Source organism: Excalfactoria chinensis, chromosome 4, assembly GCF_039878825.1.
Source record: "Excalfactoria chinensis isolate bCotChi1 chromosome 4, bCotChi1.hap2, whole genome shotgun sequence".
Lineage (NCBI taxonomy): Eukaryota > Metazoa > Chordata > Aves > Galliformes > Phasianidae > Excalfactoria > Excalfactoria chinensis.
In genome coordinates, this window is record NC_092828.1 from 10840110 (window position 1) to 10860042 (window position 19933).

The 19933-nt window shown below is 38.8% G+C and overlaps 1 protein-coding gene across 2 annotated transcripts in view; it reads right to left on the bottom strand.

Moving 5' to 3' along the window:
* KIAA0232 (KIAA0232 ortholog) overlaps positions 1-19933 on the bottom strand; it is a 59867-nt gene that overhangs the window by 9446 nt on the left and 30488 nt on the right. For both annotated transcript variants that reach the window (XM_072334566.1, XM_072334565.1), the window contains exons 3-6: positions 19382-19519; positions 8236-8302; positions 6869-6950; positions 2173-5470 (exon numbers count right to left, since the gene is read on the bottom strand). In XM_072334566.1, the coding sequence (XP_072190667.1) occupies positions 2173-5470; positions 6869-6950; positions 8236-8302; positions 19382-19519 (3585 nt within the window). The remainder of the gene's footprint in view (positions 1-2172; positions 5471-6868; positions 6951-8235; positions 8303-19381; positions 19520-19933) is intronic.

Below are 19933 nucleotides of genomic sequence, written 5' to 3' on the forward strand. Positions count from 1 at the left end.
TAAAACTCCCTGCACGTGTGTGGGGTGCCAAGAAGGAACGTCTCTCCTAAGTGATTTCAGTTATACATTTTTAATACTGATTTTAACACTGATGAAAATACTACTACTCCTAACAAGAAACAAGTTCACACAATCTAACTGTATGCCACTTGCACCCTTTCTTGCATATGAAATCGTCATCTTTACTACAGCACGCTTCATAACCAATACATTAAAATCTATTGTCTTACTGATTGAAAACTTTTACATATAGACTTAACTCCTATAAATTTACATGTGCTTTCAAGTTAAAAAGCCAATTACCACCAGATATGCATTAACTGCTCTTAAACAAGCCCAGAGTGTATTTGCATTCTCTTGAGACACACTATATATAAGAAGGCTAGCTGACCCAGTCGTTCTGAGTTTAAGTTGTAATCAGGCTCCTCAGGTCCCTTAGGAAGAGCTTCATTTCAAACCAAATTGGAGTCTAGACTGCCAAAAGTACGTGACCTGAGAATGGGAAGCAGTTAGCTTTACTCTTGTGGCAGAGAATATAAGGAAAATAGAATACTAGAAATTTCTGAGCAGCAATTGGTAAGCAGTGCTTTTTTCAAGGCCTGTAGCTATCATAAACTTTGAAACTGCTATAAATTCATACCAGGCACATACTACTTTCTTGTATGAGTAAGTCACCGAAAAGAGCAAATCATCCTCATGGAGCACTAAATTTCAAGAAATGAGATCTGAAAAGAGGCTGGTAGGAAATTCTCTCTCCCACTATCACCATTTGTTCATTTATTACGTGCTACCGTATGATAAAGCTAGACAGACTCTGGTTAAGGGTAACTTCCAGAATCTCTTCTGACTTACAGCCAAGGTTTATTCATTTTATTGGTGACTTTAATCACAAAGCCTGGCACAAACACAAAATCCCCAGACTCTGGAGAAGCAGGAAGTCACAATTATTTGACTCTGTTGCACAAGTAGCAGACAACAACTTACTGAAGGGAACAGAAGCAGTAATAGTAATTAATTCACAGGGGAGTGAGAGGAGAAATAAATGAGGAAGAAAAATAAGGAACTTTTTCATTCAACAAAAAAAGTTTGCTTCAGTTTTAGCAAGAAAATGGTTAGCCTGCCCATACATAATTTAGTGTTTCAAACCTGTAACTAAAGAGTATACAATCTGCACAACATAAGCTGATTACAATTGTTCAGTTAAAAGCAAAGAATTCCTTCCTGAAGGAGATACTACAACTGCCAGGTACGCAGAAGAAGACACTGAAGAGGAAAAGACTACCTCAGATTCACCTTGTAAGTATCCACGCAATTTCTCTGCGCCAAATATTGCAGGTCAAGGATTTTCTTTTTTTTCCTCAACAGCAGAGGGAGCTAACAGCAAGAAAAGGCTATTTATGGCTGCAAGGGTGTTCTGCTTTAAGTCTTAACCTATGGCTACGCTTAACTGAGAGAAAACTCTGAGCTTAACTCACGCTGAGGCTTGCTTACGGTGCTGCGGTAGCAACGTACATTTTGCATCCAAGTTTTACTTCATTTTATGTCTAACACTGACAAGAGAACGCTTTATCTTCCAGCCAATAACCCCTTTTCCAGAAACATTTCTTTGCTTAAGCTGACGTGCGACAGTTCAACTCCACAGCCTTCTACCTGGAAATAGCGACAAGTCATGTTGACATTCGTATTGAGAAGACTGGCTTCTTTGAATCAAAACCATTAACATTTCACTATCCAAAATTTATGCTCACTTTAATACATTATATGTAAATCATAAACTAAAAGCTTAACAGATTCTAAAGTCATGAGAGTACACATGTAATGATTAAGGTTCAAATGGACCTCCGGAGGTTATCATGTCCAACCTCCTTGCTCAAGCAAAGTCACCAAGAGGAGACTGACCAGGACTGTGTCTGAACAGCTTCCAAGTATCTCTAAGGGACAGGGATCTCCACAGCCTTTTATGGCAACCTGTGCCAGTGCTATGTCACCCTCACAGTAAAAAACTAACAAAAGCCAGTTTCCTGATGTTCAGGCAGAACCTCTTGTGTTTCTATAGAACTATATCCTAGAAAGCTATACAATTACAATCGTTTAAATGGAACTGTCACATGACGAACTGCTGGTTATCAGCTGTTTTACCATAATTTTCCATAATTTTACACATCCACGTACCTCTTCAAGCTCTCCTGAAGAAACAGGATTATCTTCGTAAGTGGGGAAATGGCATCCTGCTTTACAACTGCAAAACCTGCTAGTCTCCTCTCGCGGCTCCACTATTCTGCAGTTTACTTTAGAGCTCTCCATCACCCTCCCATCTAGGGATTCTTTCATACTGCATTCTAAACACGGATCTTGGCTTCCTACTGGTAACATCGCAGTAGATTCTTCTTGGGAATCCAATGATGTTTGTGCACTCTTCTCCATTCCAGACTTTTTTAATCTGGGAAGAAATTTTCCAGATTCGAGCTCTGATTTTCCATAATAATGCCCTTCTTTTTCTGCATCTTCTTCCAGAGGTTTGAGATCCGCTTGTGGATCCTCAAACACATCTACTTGAGAAGGGACAGCAACACTTCCCTCATCTTTTTCTGACTCAAATTCTGACTCACTTCCACCACCTGGAGAAAGTTCAGATGCAGAAATTGGGCGAAAGTGAGTCCTTGGAGAAATCCTTATTGCCCTGTATTGCGTTCGATCAACACCACATATTCTGGGGTGTAAAACCTCGCTGTCTGAATCAGAGCACAGAATTGACTTAGGTTTAAAACTAGGGCTGAAAGATGCAATTCCTTCTGGTTCAAACGAACACTCTACATGAAGAACTTGAGAAAATGGATTGTTCAGGTCAAAGGAAGAGAATGAGTATTCAAGCCCTGGTTCTTCAACTTGAAAGTTACCACAAGCTCCCAGTAAGTCTTCATGGAAGATAAAAGAAAAACCCTTATTTAATCCATTATCTCCACTCTTTGATTGATCGCTCTGTTCAAATGATACAAATGGCCTCCATAATTGCCTATGACCAGGGGCAAAGCTATTACCCGGAGTCATAAAAACATCCGTACCAGCAATTGTCACTACATCAGAAGCTGCACATTGCAATAAGCTTCCTTTCGAGTGACTAGGTGGCACCACTGCCCATTCTCCATCACTGTTAAATGTTTTCAGCTCCCCATACACACCACCAAGTATAAATGAGTTTTCTTTATCTTGGTTAACATCCCAAGGTTTCGACGGTGTAGTATAGTCACCACCATCTACTTTTGATAAATCATTTGAGACAAACGCTCTCTTCTCTAAATTCTCTTTTTGACCTTCCCAAAGGTGATACTCTGATCTCTGCACTGCTTTATTGGGCTCCTGGAGGGTTTCAACTTTTGCTTCTGTATCCAAACAGCAGCAATAGTTATTTACATTGGTTGAAAACAATTCATCTTCTACTCCTTCTATTTCTAACACCGCTGCAGAATTTCTGTCTGTCATATTTGTCCAGATATCTTTAATAACCCCTGAGCTGTAGCCATCTTCGTGCGGACTGCTTGCACTACACCCCTGTGTAGTTTCGAAGTCTTTACTTTCTGCTTTTTGCTCTAGCTGAATACCACAGACAGATTCTAGCTTAGATTTTTTCTTGAAAATCAAAGCGGGCATTTCTCCTAAAGTTCTAGCTTGTTGCTGGCAGGTTTCTTCTGGCAAAAAGTCTAGAATTTCTTCATCTACATAACCTGAAGACACTCTAGGAACTACATAATTAATATCTTCTGCATTAAATTGTGTGGATTCTTCATATGGAATATTTAAAGTCTCATTGTCTGAACGTGTTTCTTCCGAGTGTGACCATGGACTACAAGTTCTTGTTGAAAGATTGGAACAGTGTTCATTTTCATCGAAGGCACTATTTTTGGTCCATATTAGCAACCTAGACTGTGTTTTCCCAAGAATATTAGCAGTGCTACTAGAATCTGCATTTTCATTTCCCAAGTTGAGTGTTTCAAAAGAAAACGGTAAAACAGAGTTACTGCATTGCACTTCAAACACTGAAAAACAAGAGTTTATACCAGACCCTTCATTAATATCTGAAAAGAGCTCTTGATTGCCAGCAAGCATATGTGAATTAAGCATTGTGCTGTCTAAGATGGGGGAGAACCTGATAGGAGAATCTCCTCCAAAACTTTCTCCATCTGCATCGCCAGAACTAGAAGATGAACAGCACTCCCAAAATTGAGCTAAATTACTAAGGTCTTGCAAGAACCACCCTTCAGCACCAACAGAGCTGGTTGAATCTGTCCATATTGCACTTTCCCCTTGCAACTCCATTCCATCTAACACTATGCAACATTCTGCCTCAAAATCATTTTTTTCTTTACTCTTTTGTCGAATCATATTTAAAATCCGACTCTCCCCTTGCATCGTATCTGAGGCACCAGGATCCAACATGGATTGATCAATATCCACTTCATAGAAGTGTGTTAGTTCTGACAGATGAACATCATCTAAATATTTGTCGTCCTCTGGTTGAGAACAAACTGAGGTCCCAGCGAGGTCAATATCCTCATTTAGAACTGCAGGCATTTCTACAAAGTGACCATCGATGAAAGTACCTGCTGCGAGGTATGTTTTATGAACATTATTGTTGCTAATACAAAGACCATGCACTGATTCAGACAACTCTTCTACAGCTTCTGATGTTATGCCACATATATCTTCTCTGTTGCGGTATGTAGTCTCCAGCTTGCTTTTTCTGCTAAGAGGAACAAAGTACTCTGTAATCGGCTCAGTATACCACAAGGGTTCTTCTTTATATTCCTTCTCATTTCTGCTGTCTATGTACAAATCTTTTCCATCATTACCGCCAGCTTCTTTTCTTCCAATTTCTTTGAATGGCCTTTTACCTCTTTTGCACAGCTGTTTGATGGACCCGCTGCTGCTGCTGCTACTGCTCCCGCTGTGGACTTTTCTATCGGCCTTTTCACCAGATTTCACTGCAAGCCTGCTTTGCCCATTACGCCCTTTTTTATTTCGAACCTCTCTTGTTTTGTGTCTTACTTTAATGCATTTCATTGATGCCTTGTATTCACCTTGATTACCACTAGAACTTGAGCCAGCCTCACTGGATCCCGATGACCAGGAGCGAGGACGCATCTTTCCTTCAGACTTATGTCGGACTTGTTTTTTATACAAAACAGGCTTATCCTCAACAGCATTATTACTAAACTTGTTTTCTTTCTCATTTTTACTTTTCTTCTGCTGGGTTCTTTCGTGCACAGCGGCAGGTACTTTATTACTTCGGTCTTTAGTTACTTCACTTTCACTATTGCAGTCCTTTGGAGAAGATGTATCTGTGCTAGTTGGTGGAGCAGTGGATGAAGATGAGGAGCTAGAGTAAGAGCATACTTTGGATTTATTCCATACAGTCATAATTTCCTGCAGGCAAACTGGCTTTTCAGAAAGAGGAGGAAATGCTTCATAGTACCTGAAAGTAATATAAAAAGGTGACCTTTGTATCTTAGAACTTCAGACAGGCATTAAAATTAGAAAGTACTACTAAAAACACATCAAAACACTGCCAATCTACTTGTCAGAAAAGCCTAGCTTGTTCTATTTATACACACACCATTCACTGCACTGTTTATCTGAATGGTAACAAAGGGGAGATTAAGATAAGCTTATATTTATATACTTATGCATGTTTTAAAAGATACTACAAAGTAAAGCTCCCATTTTTAGAAAGTACTAAACTTCACTGTAGATAGAAATTGCAATTGCTTAAAATAGTGAAGGCCGAATCCCAAGTTTATTAGATACCGAAGCTATTTAATAGCTATCCTAAAGGTGTGCAACTTAAAAGTATCAATGCAGAAGTCCTCATTTTCAGTCAATTCAGTTCTGAATTTCAGTTGTCCACTGTTAACTCTACATTGTAAAATAAGGAATGTTAGCTTCTACATGGTTTGTTCTTCCACTTATAAAAAAAAAAGTTGCAAAAAAAGTCAAACATCAACTTGGGTTTGCAAAGGAAACCAACATGGCCCAACTTCTAAAAAAAGGGGGAAAAAAAAGCCTTAGCTACTGAAAAAAACAAACAAACAAAAAAAAAGAAGGCATTGTCTTACAGTAGTATAACATCGGGATAACACGCATAACAGCGCTGTCCAACAAGGACAAGACTGAAGCAGCATATGTTTATAAAGAAATTAATGCAGATTCTCATATATGCTCCAATGAAAACCTTCTCAAAAACATACAAAAGTCAGTTAAATGTGAGTTAACAGAATCAGCTCCCTGGAGAAGTACTGTTTGCTTAGCAACACTTCCAATTGACTGTTGCAAGCAATGGCTAAGAAGATTGAGAAAGTAGTAGTATCTCCAAGAAAAGTCAACCACAAAGCTCCTGGATACTGCAGGAACACCAGCCTGAGGTACCTGGTATCCAGTAGGTCACATTGGTTATAAAGATATTAAGGGTTATAATGAGTTTCAGTTTCCCATTTCTGCAACAGAAGTTCAGAAGACGGAATACTCATTTTCTTATTGTAGTTTGTCAGTCAGTGCTGTTTTAAGGGCTTTTAATTTTTCTAGCTGATCCGGTCTCAAGGAGACTAAAATACAGCACTGGTCCGAGTTCAGCTTATAGTCAAAAGACAAAGGAATAAGAAAGTAGTCAGGACCAGCTTATACTTAAATATGTAAGATGAAAAAAAGAAGATGGCAGGGAAAAAACAAGACTGCACAACATCCACAAAGCTTCAGATTTACCACTAAGTTAACTTCATTGTTTTAAAACTTCTATATAGAAGAAGAAGAGAGAGGTTATAGGATACATTAATAAAATACGACTAAGTTAATAATAATAATAATAATAAATGCATACATTTCTACTTGATCCTTTGCTGTGGGAGATAAATCAGCCTCAGGAGACAATGAGCCTTCTAACTTTTTGTGAATCTTCTCCTCTGTTTTGGAAGAAAATTCCAAATGCTTAACAAAGAAGTTCAAATAGCCAATATACGAGTACTAAACAAAAAGCACCAGGACATACATCTATAATAGCAGTGCATTTTCATTAAATGCTGTAACATAACGGAGCAATTTCTAGTCTGAGCATTAGGCATACAGAAGGCACAAGTTATTACCAAAGATTCAAGATTTCTACCATTGTCTTGCCAGCCTGGCAAGTTTCAACAAACAGCCAGCACCTGCAGGCCATTAGCAATGTCCCCACTAGGACATTTCCTATCGAATTTTTAGTTACTTCATATTCAAATCCTCATCTTTATCTTATATTACTACAAACAAAAAATAAACAAACAAAACCCGGCCATTTGTTTAACTGAACATTTTTGTGAACGACTGCGTGTCACCACAAAGAAGCATCCTTGCAGTAGCTGCTATGTTTTGGGAGCACATAAAGACATATTTCCTAAGCAAAAAGCAACTCTTTTTAACTCTTTGTATTAAAATATTTAAAATATAAGTTAAAAAAAAAAAAAAAAAATGAAAGAGGCTGTGAAATGCACACAAATGTTACTTAGTTTCTCTAAATAAATGGTCAGCACCATTTTGGCTCAGCAAGGAAGTGACACAACACAGTTCTATTCAATATGGAGAGACAAGTGATTAGTGTTTAAAAGCAGAAAAACAGAACAGCTAGAATCATTCTTTAAGCAGACAAATACTTATTCTTTATTGTTAAATTTACTGTAAGGTGTCAGAGGGTGCTGCTGTGTGCCTGAACAAACATTTACATGCAAAGAATTCAGACTGGAGTAACCCTAATTCCATATTATGCCATATGCTTTAGAACATGAAGCCCCCATTACTTTAGAACATGAAGCCCAGGAATTTCAAGCACACCCCCTTTACACTTACTTGAATGATTTTCACATAACAGCTAGCAAAGAGTAATTTGAGGCCAATCTATTCCTTGCAAATATCAACATACAAAAGGAACAGAATCAAGCCTGATTTATTTTGATTTCTTTAGACAAGAAAAGAAAATGCTGAATATGGAAAACTTACTAAAAAAGAAAAGTGTTTTCTTCACAAGGGAAATGCTATTTACAAATGGCTAATTCTTAGGTAAACAAGGCATGCTATTGTACGATTGTTGGAACTGTATGCAATTCTTTGAATGAAATTACTAACCTCTATTTTAAAATTGCATGGTCTAAATGAAAAGTTACACGTACAGTTAATACAACACGTATAAACTGACAAGTCCAAGGGTTTATTTCTTACCTTGCTTACTCTGAAGGTCTTTCAGCTTGGAGCAAAGCTCCTCCACTAAAGTTTCAATCCCAGAGCTCTGCACAGTAAACACCGACACAGAAGAAAACAAAGGAGGAAAAACAGAAAAACAGAAAACTTAGCAAAAAGGATACTTGTTTTACATAAAGACAACAAAATACAGTAAACATACCTTGGCAGCCAGACATTTTCTTTTCATATGGTAACTATATTATTCCCCAGGTTTAAATCCATTCCTCTAAGTAAATTCATTAGAGGTAAATCCCACGAAATGAGAAATACATTCACACTAAGGTTTCAAGTCACAGGTATTACTGTATACCCAAGGCTTTGTCACACTTAACTGCAGTGTATCACTTGGTTTGGCTGAGTGTCTCAGAATAAAACCCAAGAACCAGCCCATCACTAAGATGCATTTCAGAAAGCTAAGCCTGAGCCTTTTTGCTGCTCAATTTTATACCTGTGAGAAAGGGACTGTTGTAAAGGATTAAGAAAATCCCGTGAAGGTGAAAAGTAAAAGGGTACAAAAGGTCAGGTGGCATGGAGGGAAGGGATACATGTAACACATCCATTGTTCTGGCAGTTTGCAATGCCCATTTCATTTTTTTAACACTGTGCTGTTTGCTCAGAAAAGCAGAGGGAAAAATACACAGCTTATAGCTTATTCACCTTCCCTTATGAGCCTCTATTTGCTCCTTTATTCCCCCACATAAGCCTTCTTTACACTCAAATTTCCTTTCAAATCCCATTTCAATATTATTTACACATGCTTTTTCTGTCTGCCTAGAGTAGTGAGCTGTCCTAGATCAAACAACAGTACCAGAACAGAAAAATGCTGGAAGATAAACATGTATAAAAGCAGAACAGTATGTTGCCAAGCATTCCATAGGAGAAAACACCATGCTGTTCTAACAGAATAAAACTCGGATGCCAGTCAGTGAAATACTGAACACTAACCTACAGCCTGAAATGACAATCTCTTGTGGTAGAAAGGCCGGGTGAGGAGAGCATTTTGGTACTCAGGTGTCACCTTTGGAGACTGGCCTTTCCGTAACTGCAAACAGAAGGTTGGAACCACAGCAAAAAGAAGCACTGCGCCACACATGAGGATGATGTGGGCAGCCACCTTTACATCTCCTTACAGCTGGAAGTGGTAAATACAGAGCACTGGGCAGCTTCTTCTACCCTATGCACAGAGTCCCCAATAACAGCTCCATTTTGCTCCCAGTCCACTCAGACATTCTGAGACTTGTACAAAGCTCATGTGGAATTACCTCACCTTCTGACTTCAACATGGTCTTCACAGTGAGTGAAAACGCAGGTTCTCCAAAGGCAACATGAATCCATCCCATGTTAAGGTAAAGAAACGCATTCAAAGTCTAAGATTTGCTGTGTCACTATGGTGGCGAATTTTGTTCTCCCATGATATAAGAGCTCATCCTTCCTCCTGCCTACTGGCTAGAAACTGCTGAGATACGTGAATGTATGGCATTAAAGCACAAGTAAACTTTATGAAAAAGGAAATACTAAATTATACAGTGAGCCGGCCAAGTGTCAGAAACACACACTTGAAAAATCACACACTGAAGCAATGACTTACACACTAACCTCTACATTTTAATTACTTGCAGTCAAGTGAGAAAGCAATTTTCTGTTCCTATCGGCACTGCTGCACTGAAGTGCTAAATATGAAACGTTATGCCACGCACTTAACCGAGAATGACTTAGCAGTATTAAACATCAGAAGGTATCTCCTACATCAGTAAATTCACTCACATAAGTTGTATTATTTAGAAACAAGCAAGCAGCACAGTAAAAGGGACAAACTTGCATAGCTGTAAGAATTGCCAATTTATACCTTTACCTCTTTTGACCCCCCTTCCTCCCCGCAAAAGGGCAACAGAGGAGGAGCTGGCCTTGTTTTTGCTTAGCTCTCAGAACTGTCTAACTGAACAGGCACCTGTAGCAAATAACTCAAAAACTAAGCAGCTTAAATTAAGGAACTGAATCTGTACAACCACGTCAAAACTAACAAAAAATCCAACCCAAAACAGAAACAAAATGCTCACCATTGCACTGAAGAAGGGAAAACTTTTGGAATCAAACACTTCATTTCCTCCTGTACCGTGAAACTAATACTCAGATCAGCTGACACGCTGCATGCTGTCCTGCATAGCACTCCCATGTAGCCAGTGCTAGGTTTAAAGGGAAAAAAAACCAAACGGCTGTGCAGAATGCCAAGTCTCCAGAGACCACTTACTCAACCTCTCACTGCAGTATGTAAAAACAGGCTGCAGGCAATGTAACGAATGCCTCAGCAACTGTTTCGTATCTGATTGTGTTCTTCTCTGAATATAGGATTTATTTACTGAAATTTTTCATTGCTTATTGAACGCACAGCAGTTGCAGCAATCCCACTGCCAGAAAGCAGGATATACCAGGATACTGGGTCAAGAGCTTCGATCAGGTTCAAATGTAAAGGCAGCCCCCCAGTAGTACAAATATCAGAGTACCTTTATAAGTACTTTCCAATATGGAAGTCTCAGCACTTAATTAGGATTGCTTTTGTAATTCCAACGTGAAAGACTTAAATCTTACGATCATCGCTAAGATAATTTTAACTACTGACCCAGATTTCTACTAACCCATTTCTCTCATTCAATCAACAGAAGATAAGGTATCATTGTTTTAATTCACAATTCCATCTCGCATAACGAATCTTCCTCCACACCAAACACATTTTATTCTGTCCTACTGTTTCCAGTATCCTTCAACTTCACTCCTCTGCTTGAACTTATAGCCAGTTTCATCAAAAGTTGTGCTTTTTGGCTTCTCATCAGCTGGCTGAAGCAAGGGAAGGATTACATAAAGGAGAGGTGTTATATTACTGGCACAGGAATGACTGTGCTAATAGATAAATTAAGCTTCTGAACTCATCCAGCATGAAAAAGAACAGTCAATCTGACTGCTCGAGTTTAGAGGACTCTCACTACCAGCCAGCCTTAATATATTAAGTTTAACTGCAGCTACAGTAAGAAAATAATATGCATATAAAATTTAAGTCTGCTACAAACTGTTGTCCATGTAACAGTTGATACCAGCTACCACATTCTGAGAGCCAGGCCCTGTCACTTTAATTCTGGCTGACCTTTATAGTGGACTTCTGAGCATTGCAAACGAGCACCACTGGGTCACCATACAGAAGATTTAGTGGTTATTTTTTCCCTGGATTTGAGCACAACTGGTCACAATGATTTCATGTCATCTGTTCTATGGAACCAAAGATAGCACAGGTTAGCAAATTTTTGCTTTTTCTGCAGCCCTTTCCATATTCCAGCAGTGACATCAAGGTATGACTTGCATACTGCGATCCCAACATGCCGTGCAAACGTGTACACTGAGCTGCAAATCTATGCAAAATCAGTACCTCAAAATTTTGGGCAGAGAATAAGAAAACACATTGCAGGAAAAAAGAGTTGTAGTATCCAGTATTTAGAATGAGCTTTCCAAACCTGATGTACTATAATATGACTGCAGAAATAGAAAAACTGATTATAAAACGGAAGAGACAAAGATTGTAATGTTACAATTTCTTCTGCCCCCCCTTCTGGCCTAAGAAGTTAATACCTTCCTCTAGAAGTTCTGCACTGTGTGCTCCAAATGCATTGAACATGGCGCACTACTTGAGGGCTGCAAGGTATGAGGGAAGTTCCTTGTTCACCTTGAGGCTTTCTCAAAAGACCGAAGCTTTGTATTTCAGTTTTCCTCAGTAACCAAACCAGCCACTCATTTCCTCCTAGGTGTCTGGAGATCTGTCTAACTTACACTTTTGAAGCAAGTCCTCACTTTACTTACCTATTTCCATATTTCAGTTCCACAGAACTGCACAGGGTTGGAAAGGACCTGTGGAGATCACCTGCTCAGACCCCCCCAAGCGGAATACTGACGCTTCTCCCACAGAACACAAGTTCAAACAGTCCTTAAATTAAGGTTAATCCGTAGATTCATAGTCTCAAATCATTCTTATGACAGGCCATCAGCCCCTCCAGACAGACACTGTCCTTTGATCCCAGTGTACCAGGACTGTTTTCTTGGCACGCAGCCTGTCACCAAGTGAAGGATTAGGCAGCTATTCCATATGAATCAGCTGTTAAGCCACGTGAACTGAATAAGGCACAAAACGGGATTCACTGCAGTCACACATCTAGTCCCCTGTTTTGTAGAATGAAGAGAACTGGGTAATGTCCAGGTTTCCATTTTCTCAAATCCTGATACAACACACCAGGCACAGCTATACAAGTCTGAGATGGTCATTTTGTCCAAGTCTGAAAAAAGAAAGTTACCAACACGTCTTTCTTAAATGGATATTCAATACAAAGGAACCGTAAGAAGCACCTCAGACTGCTAGCAGGATGAGAGCAGATTTACTTGCCTATCTATGGTCTAAAGTGCTCTGAACAAGAAGTGGGAACCAAAATCAAATGTCCCCACTGCCTCCACAATGCCTGTCATATGCATTCCTTTCATTTGTGCTCAGAGTCCTGCATCTGCTTTATTCATTCTTCACAACAATACACCTGTGTGGGGAAGCAGGATGGTCCTGTAATGTGGTACCCAAAATCAGCTGAGCACTGTACAGCACAGTTCTGCAAAGTCTAAAATCAAAACACGTGAAAAACAAGGGAAAAGTGTCTTGAAGGACAAGAGCAGAAAGATGGAATGAATCTGGCCAATTCAGTGCTGCCTCGCACAAGCACAAATAACATTTGAGTAATAAACATCTTTACAATGTTGGACCAGTGAAAAACACAACAACCCCACCAAATAAGCTTCATTTGGGGCTCGTGAGTACTTGATCCTCGCTCTCCAACAAGGAAATAAAAGGCTTTCTTGCAACTCTCTTTATCTTGTCTTTTGCACTACGGCAGCAATGAGAAAAATAAATCACTTATCTAGAATCAGGCTTAAGATTCAGAACTATTATTCATCACTTCACATACCGTATTCTGAAACAGAAATCACAGCATGTATTATTTAGTCATTACAGATAAGAATTCAACTACCAGTTCAAACTAAGTTAAAATGAATGCAGCATCCCCAAATTTATGTTATTAGAGCAGCTGAACTGGCCCCTATTATTTCAATTCATTATATAGTGACTACATTCAAGCTACTGTAGATGTTTAACTCTAAAATAACACTGAGATAAATTTTATCCCCCCTGAGAAAGAATCATTTGCCTCTAAAAAAAGTTTTTCTTGATTATTATTAATTGCTAGTAAACAAACACACCGACTTCAAAGCCACAATAGATTTGGTGTTCTTGTAAGCAGAGCTGCTTAGGGAATTCACTTAATTACAGTATGTCAGCTTACAGATGCTGAAATATTCTAATCTGCATCATCAATGAAATAGGAGACATTTTTAAAAGCAAGTTTCCTCCAGTCATGCAAAAGTGCCCTTCTGCACAGAGCAAAAAGCAGAAGGGACACTTGCAGTAGGTGGAGACTCTGCAGTATCTGCTGAAGTCTGCTTCTGCTTAAGACAGAATCTTCCAGGCAGAGTACCTGGAAGAGCATTTTATCTTCCAGACCTGTGCTAACTCCTTCCTGTCACATACTTAGAGAGAAGCTGCAGGTGAAAGAGCTGTGATGCCCCATCCTGCTCCCATTATCACAGGCAGCATCTGCCAGATGAAATAACTTTCAAACACACCAAACAAGCCTCCTTTCAGCCTTCACAACAAATACTATGGGAAAGATTCAAACAGAAGAAACACAAGGTTAAGCACTTGTATCCTTTCATTGACTCAATGTAAACTGAGAAAATTTTCATGCCCAAACAAACATTATGAAGTAACTTCTGCACAGACAAAGCTTCCATGAAGAACCTCCTGTTCAACGTATACTTCTTCTGTATCAAGAAAACTGGCATAAGAGTTTCAATAATTGAGACGTCTACCAGCTTCCACGTGAGTAACTACTGCACCTGGGGTAGCAGCCTTAACATCTGTCAGAGCTGAAGGCATGCTACCAATAACACCTCCTGGACTGCAAAAATCATAAGGAAAAAGGAATTGATTTACTGTAATTAATTTACTCTGAGAGTTACTTCAGCAAGACAAATTTACTGCAAATATTAATACGGTAGCTGAAATTATAAAATATGGATTAATACAGTTTGCCAAATCCACAATAATGCATAATGAAAGGAGGGAGGAAAAAAAAGAAGGAATGTTTAGAAGCCAATGGATTTGGTAATGCAGAACCAATACAAATTCCCAATTCACATTAAATTATCCCAGAAAAACAATGACTGGTCGGAAATAAAGTCCTACGGTGCTTTCTCACAGAAGAAGCTCAGTTTCATTTTTAAAAACTATTAATCTAAAATTCTTCTTAACAGGATGACCGATTTTAAATCCCTTTCATAAATAATACCATGTGTTCTAAAGATAGACATTATAAGCCTTTGCAGAAGGCCAGTGACGTTACCCAAGAGGAAGATTATTTTCTCTGATGTTGAGAAGAACCCAGAAAAGAACCCCAACAACCATCCTTCTCAAACACAGAGAAATGCCGACCACTGGGCTAGCTAGGACACAAGGGGAAGAACAATTAACATTCTGCACATCAGCATTTAAAAAGAAAGAAAATTCAGACTTAAATACAAACAAGGGGGAAAAACAACACAAAAAATCCCAACCAGGTATAACTTTGTCTAACAGGTGATTTGGTCTTCTAAGTGCTGATAATGCAGATAGCAGAAAGGTCATATTTCTCTCTCATAATTCAAAGCAAGCAGATCCAATACCCCAAACAGCACCGTGCCCACACTTTAAAGTGTCCCCAAATCATTAAGAAGAACAGAGCCATGGACTACATGGATTAAAACTCTAGTGCCATCTTGGGGCAGAATTTCACAGGCAACACTACAAGCATTCAGTGAGAGAGCTGTATGATACGGGAACACGGCTGAACTCTGCTCACTCTACTGAGCAAATCAGCCTTCGGCAGAAATCTAGTCAGTTAAAAGGTAACTGGCTTGGATTTGTGATGAACAGCCATGCAACAGAAGTGATATCAATATTATGAGTACGAAATGTACTGACTGAAAAGTCATACGCATCAATTCCCAAGAAACAACCTACACTTCCATTCTCACTAAGACAGTTCCCACCCTGCAAAAATTCAGCATGGATGGATTTCTGCAATCTTACATTGATCGTTTTTGCCAAAGCTTCGGGACATCAAAGATAGCAGTAACAGGACAGAATGCGCTAAGTTTCATTTGTCAAATCTAGAATGATTTACCACCTTTCAGAGTTAGGAGGACCAGAAGTATTAAAGTAACTCAAACTATACCTGAACAAACTGACCTTTTAGGCATACCAGACAGAATAAAAAGTCTTTAAATAACATCAGAAACTGCTGTTTTTATTTAACATTTGAGACAGTATTTTTGAGATGTCTTTGCTAAAAATAAGGAATTTTCCATAAATGTTCTCTAGTCCTACCAGTTTCTTGGTGTGTTTTTTTCCCCCAACCCAATGTTTAATCAGAACAGATACCGTTACTTTGCCAGCTAACTGCAAACCAACAAGTCAAAATTACTCCTATGTTTCAGCAGGATAAGAAAACAAAAGCTGCATACAAGGCCAGTAACTAAAGAGTGTTTTAGAATTTGAACAATGCACCGCTTCTTTTTGACCTGCTTTTTATACTCCGAGCATCCTGGAAAAGATAAGCTTCAGAACTACAGATAGAGTAACAAGTGATAACTCTACTGAAATACTTGTCTTACTCCTTCTCACCATCTTTCTGTCTTCATTCTGTGGTGAGCTGTGATGTACTTAACTGCCTCTAATTGCATCAGGGGCATCTGCAGCCAAAGAAACAAATAATGACAACTTGAGACATCAAAATGTTTGTCACACAGAAAATACCATCCTCAGAACACACAGATGTAAACTGTTTGCATCCTTCTGTCAAATCAGGTCTTCCCCCACAAATGAAAGTACTTAATCTACAACATGACTGGCCACCGGGAGACACAGTGATGCCACAGTCAGCCTCCCTGACTTGTCACACACTGTGTAACTTGGAAAGCACTTCAGAAAGAAACACCACACTGCAGATTCTACAACTCCAATGCTTGTTTTATGCACCATAAAGTTATAACCAGAATCCTGGATTTCTTTCTCAGGCTAATGCACATTGGGTGCTTGTTGGCTTTGTTTTTAATGAGGCAATACTGAATTCTAACAGTAAGAAAGCTAAGCTACCAAGCCAAACGCTCCCCAAGAATGAATACCATGAAAACAGAAGCCCATGAAAGACAAGCTTTCAAAAAACATTATTTCAACTGTGAAACAAAAGAGTTTACTTTCACCAAGCCAATTTTCACTTCATTTATTTTATGATTTCCTCTTCCCAGACTCTGCACCAGACAGCATCTTCTTTAAATGGACACCCAAATTGCAGGCCATCAATTATTTGTGAAAGGAAGAGATGTATCAGCAGCAATGTTTCAACACATTACTAGTTTAAATAATCAAACATGAAGATCAGAGCTAAGGTACCTGAATTTTTGCTCGTAATGTTGGTCACCCAAAATAAGTATTGTGAGTCAAGCTGAAATCTAACAGACAAATTATCTCAGTTTCAACGCACATAAAATCCCAAAGTCCACCCCAGGGTGACAGATGGAACAAAATTATAACATGTTAGTTACTTCCTTAAATAGCTTGAGACTTCTCACACACACTGCTAAGTACTTTCATCTTCTTGGAGAGAAGAAATAACAAACACTGCACAAAGCAGCCACCAGGACTCAAGAGAAATGGTATTGCTTGTGCACTGAAACAATGTCGTAATACTAAGTGTGCTGTCACATTAGCACACAGAGATACACAGAGGCACCAGCCAACATAGAACATGTTTCTGCTTTTCAAGCAAGTCTTTTTTTCTTTTTTAATTGCACTCATATCTAAGCAGGATCACCTCCCTCACCCCACTCTTGCATTCAAACAAAAACGGAATAGGCTCCCCAGGGAGGTGGTTGAATCGCCATCCCTGGATGTGTTTAAGAGCCGTTTGGATGTGGTACTCAGGGATATGATTTAGCAGAGTAGTTTTGTTTTTTTTTTTAGAGATGGGGTACTGGTTAGGCTGCGGTTGGACTTGATGATCTTCAAGGTCTTTTCCAACCTGGATAATTCTATGATTCTATGATTCTATGATTCTCTTGTACAATGCAAATCTATCTGCACTGCCTACAGAACAGCATTAAGCAACAGGGTTCAAACCTTGAGAAAGGTTGAAAGGTTCCATTCTGTATGAAAATATGACAAAAAATAACATATCCTGCAGTTTTGTTAAAGACAACAAATGAGCGAGCTCAACTGCCCAGACAAGCAACGGAAGTCAAAACAGCCCTGACAAAACACAGACTGCAATTTATAGATTACGGCTTCTTGCTGAACAGTAAAATCTTACAAGGTGGCAGGAAAGTTACTTGTTTGGATTTCCAGACCACACATCTTTTCATTCCTTTAAAACTCCAGTTGAAGGGCTTCTTCCCTTCTTCATCTGTTTAAGATGATACAAACTTTCAAGTGAAGGCAGGCCAGGGATTAGTAATAAATTTATCTCACTCCTTTCTCTTTTCAACTCATTTTCTCAATGTAGATTTAGCTAAGTGATGATCCTTCATTTTCATTTGTGATGATGCGTAAAGAGAATCATTCTTAATGCTAGAAGTCAATTATTGGTATCCCTGCAGTGCATGCAGATTATTAGCTTTTGTTGTTCATGAGTATATAAAGACTGCCATACTACCAGAAAAGCAACATTTCTTGAGACTATTTCTTCATACTTCCTATTTACATTAACACAATAGTCAGAGTGCTGACTTCAATGTTCTGCAGCTATGAGAGCACAGCAAATTACCATCAAAATTATACTTTCCATCTCTGTTCAGATTGTAAGTAACAGGAAAATAGGAGTTCACAAAACTTCCCAGTTAGTCAGTGAACATTTTAGTAACTGGATAAATACTCAAGCAGCTTCGTATACAATAAGACAGTAAATGACAAGAATGCTTCTGAAATCAGTGGCAGAGGTAATAATCACACAAATCAATACCATCAATATTCATTATTTTTAGCCACATACCTTCCCCACTCTTGCTGGGGAAAGTCTCCATATGAATCAGACCAGACAGCTTTAGGTTTACATTTCTTCCACCCAGACTAAGTTCATCTCAGAATACTAATTCACTTTCCTGACCACACCACACAAATACTTGGGCAATTACAAACTGTGACCAGGAAGTTGTATAGAGCAATAACATAACCAGGCTGAAAAGCAGGGAAAGAATTTCTCTTACTGTTGAGAGAAATGTAAGCATTTGTAGTTCTGCAATTAGACTTCCTGATATCAACAGAGATCAGAAAAATCTGAAAAATCTGAAAAATCTCTCTTAAGAGCTTCCACTGATCTGTGCTACAGAATTTTATGTTAATATTTCATTCTATACTATCTCCTTTTGTCCACTTTCCTACTGAGCAACACGGTTTCTACTGTACTGGGTATCCTTCCTTCAACTGTGTTGCCTTCACCTCTCTTCACCGTCTCCAGTCATCAGGCTTCCACTCCACTTCCACTTAACAATGTGATCTTGAAAACGAACATTTGCTACTTATTTAGCAATTCTGGATTGCAGAAATTGCACCGGGCACACAGCAAGACGACCTTCTACCCAAACATTCTGCTCCTTGCTGCTCACACAGGCTCCACCACAAAGTAAACTTAGAATTTTAACAAATAACCTTATGAAAAGCTCTGGGGCAATTTCAACACAAACTGGTGCACTGCAATTGTCCATGACAGTAATAGGTAAGGGCTTGCAGAAAGGAAAGAAAATGTAACACTGCAAATAGTGTAGAATTCTTCTGTGAAATCCTGCTGCCAAACAAAGGTTTCATAATTTCTCAAAGGAAAACACGAACACTCAGAACTCCTGGGGATACTGCGTTTCAAGAAGGCACAGAGCAGATAAGATATCTGTAGCTTGCGATGGCTAACTCAAAGTAGGGTGTAAAGTCTTAAGAATCTATGAAATAATCTGAACTTACTTCATCAGAAGCAGAGCGAAGACACTGGACAGCAGCCTGTTTTTTCATTTCCTCTAATGTTAGATCTGAACACTTTTTCTTACTCTTTCCCCATTTTTTGTAAGCTCCTTTTTCCCAGCCCAGGAAGATGTCATTCTCCTACAATAAAAAATAAACACAATTGTATTAAGACACATAAATAATTCAGTACTATAGCAACATAAGACTACAAACAACATATTGTTTAGAATAATAACAAATTCATTCCATCTATTAAAAACTGCTGTTTTCCAAATTATAATTTAGTTTGATTAAAACCAACGGCTACAGAAGCCGGCTGCACTTCGCATTCAGAAAAATATACAGACTTGTCTCTGGACATGGAGGCCACTCACACTTGAATGCAATATTTTCCAATGGCAAGGCATATCCATAAAGATTATTTTAGGGCCAACTTAGAGTTGAATGCATCGCTACAATTTTACGGAATTTATTAGATTCACTGATCTCTGAAATAATAAGGATAAAGAGCAAGAAGTTCGGAGTCTGGATTTAGCTTATGTAAAATAGACC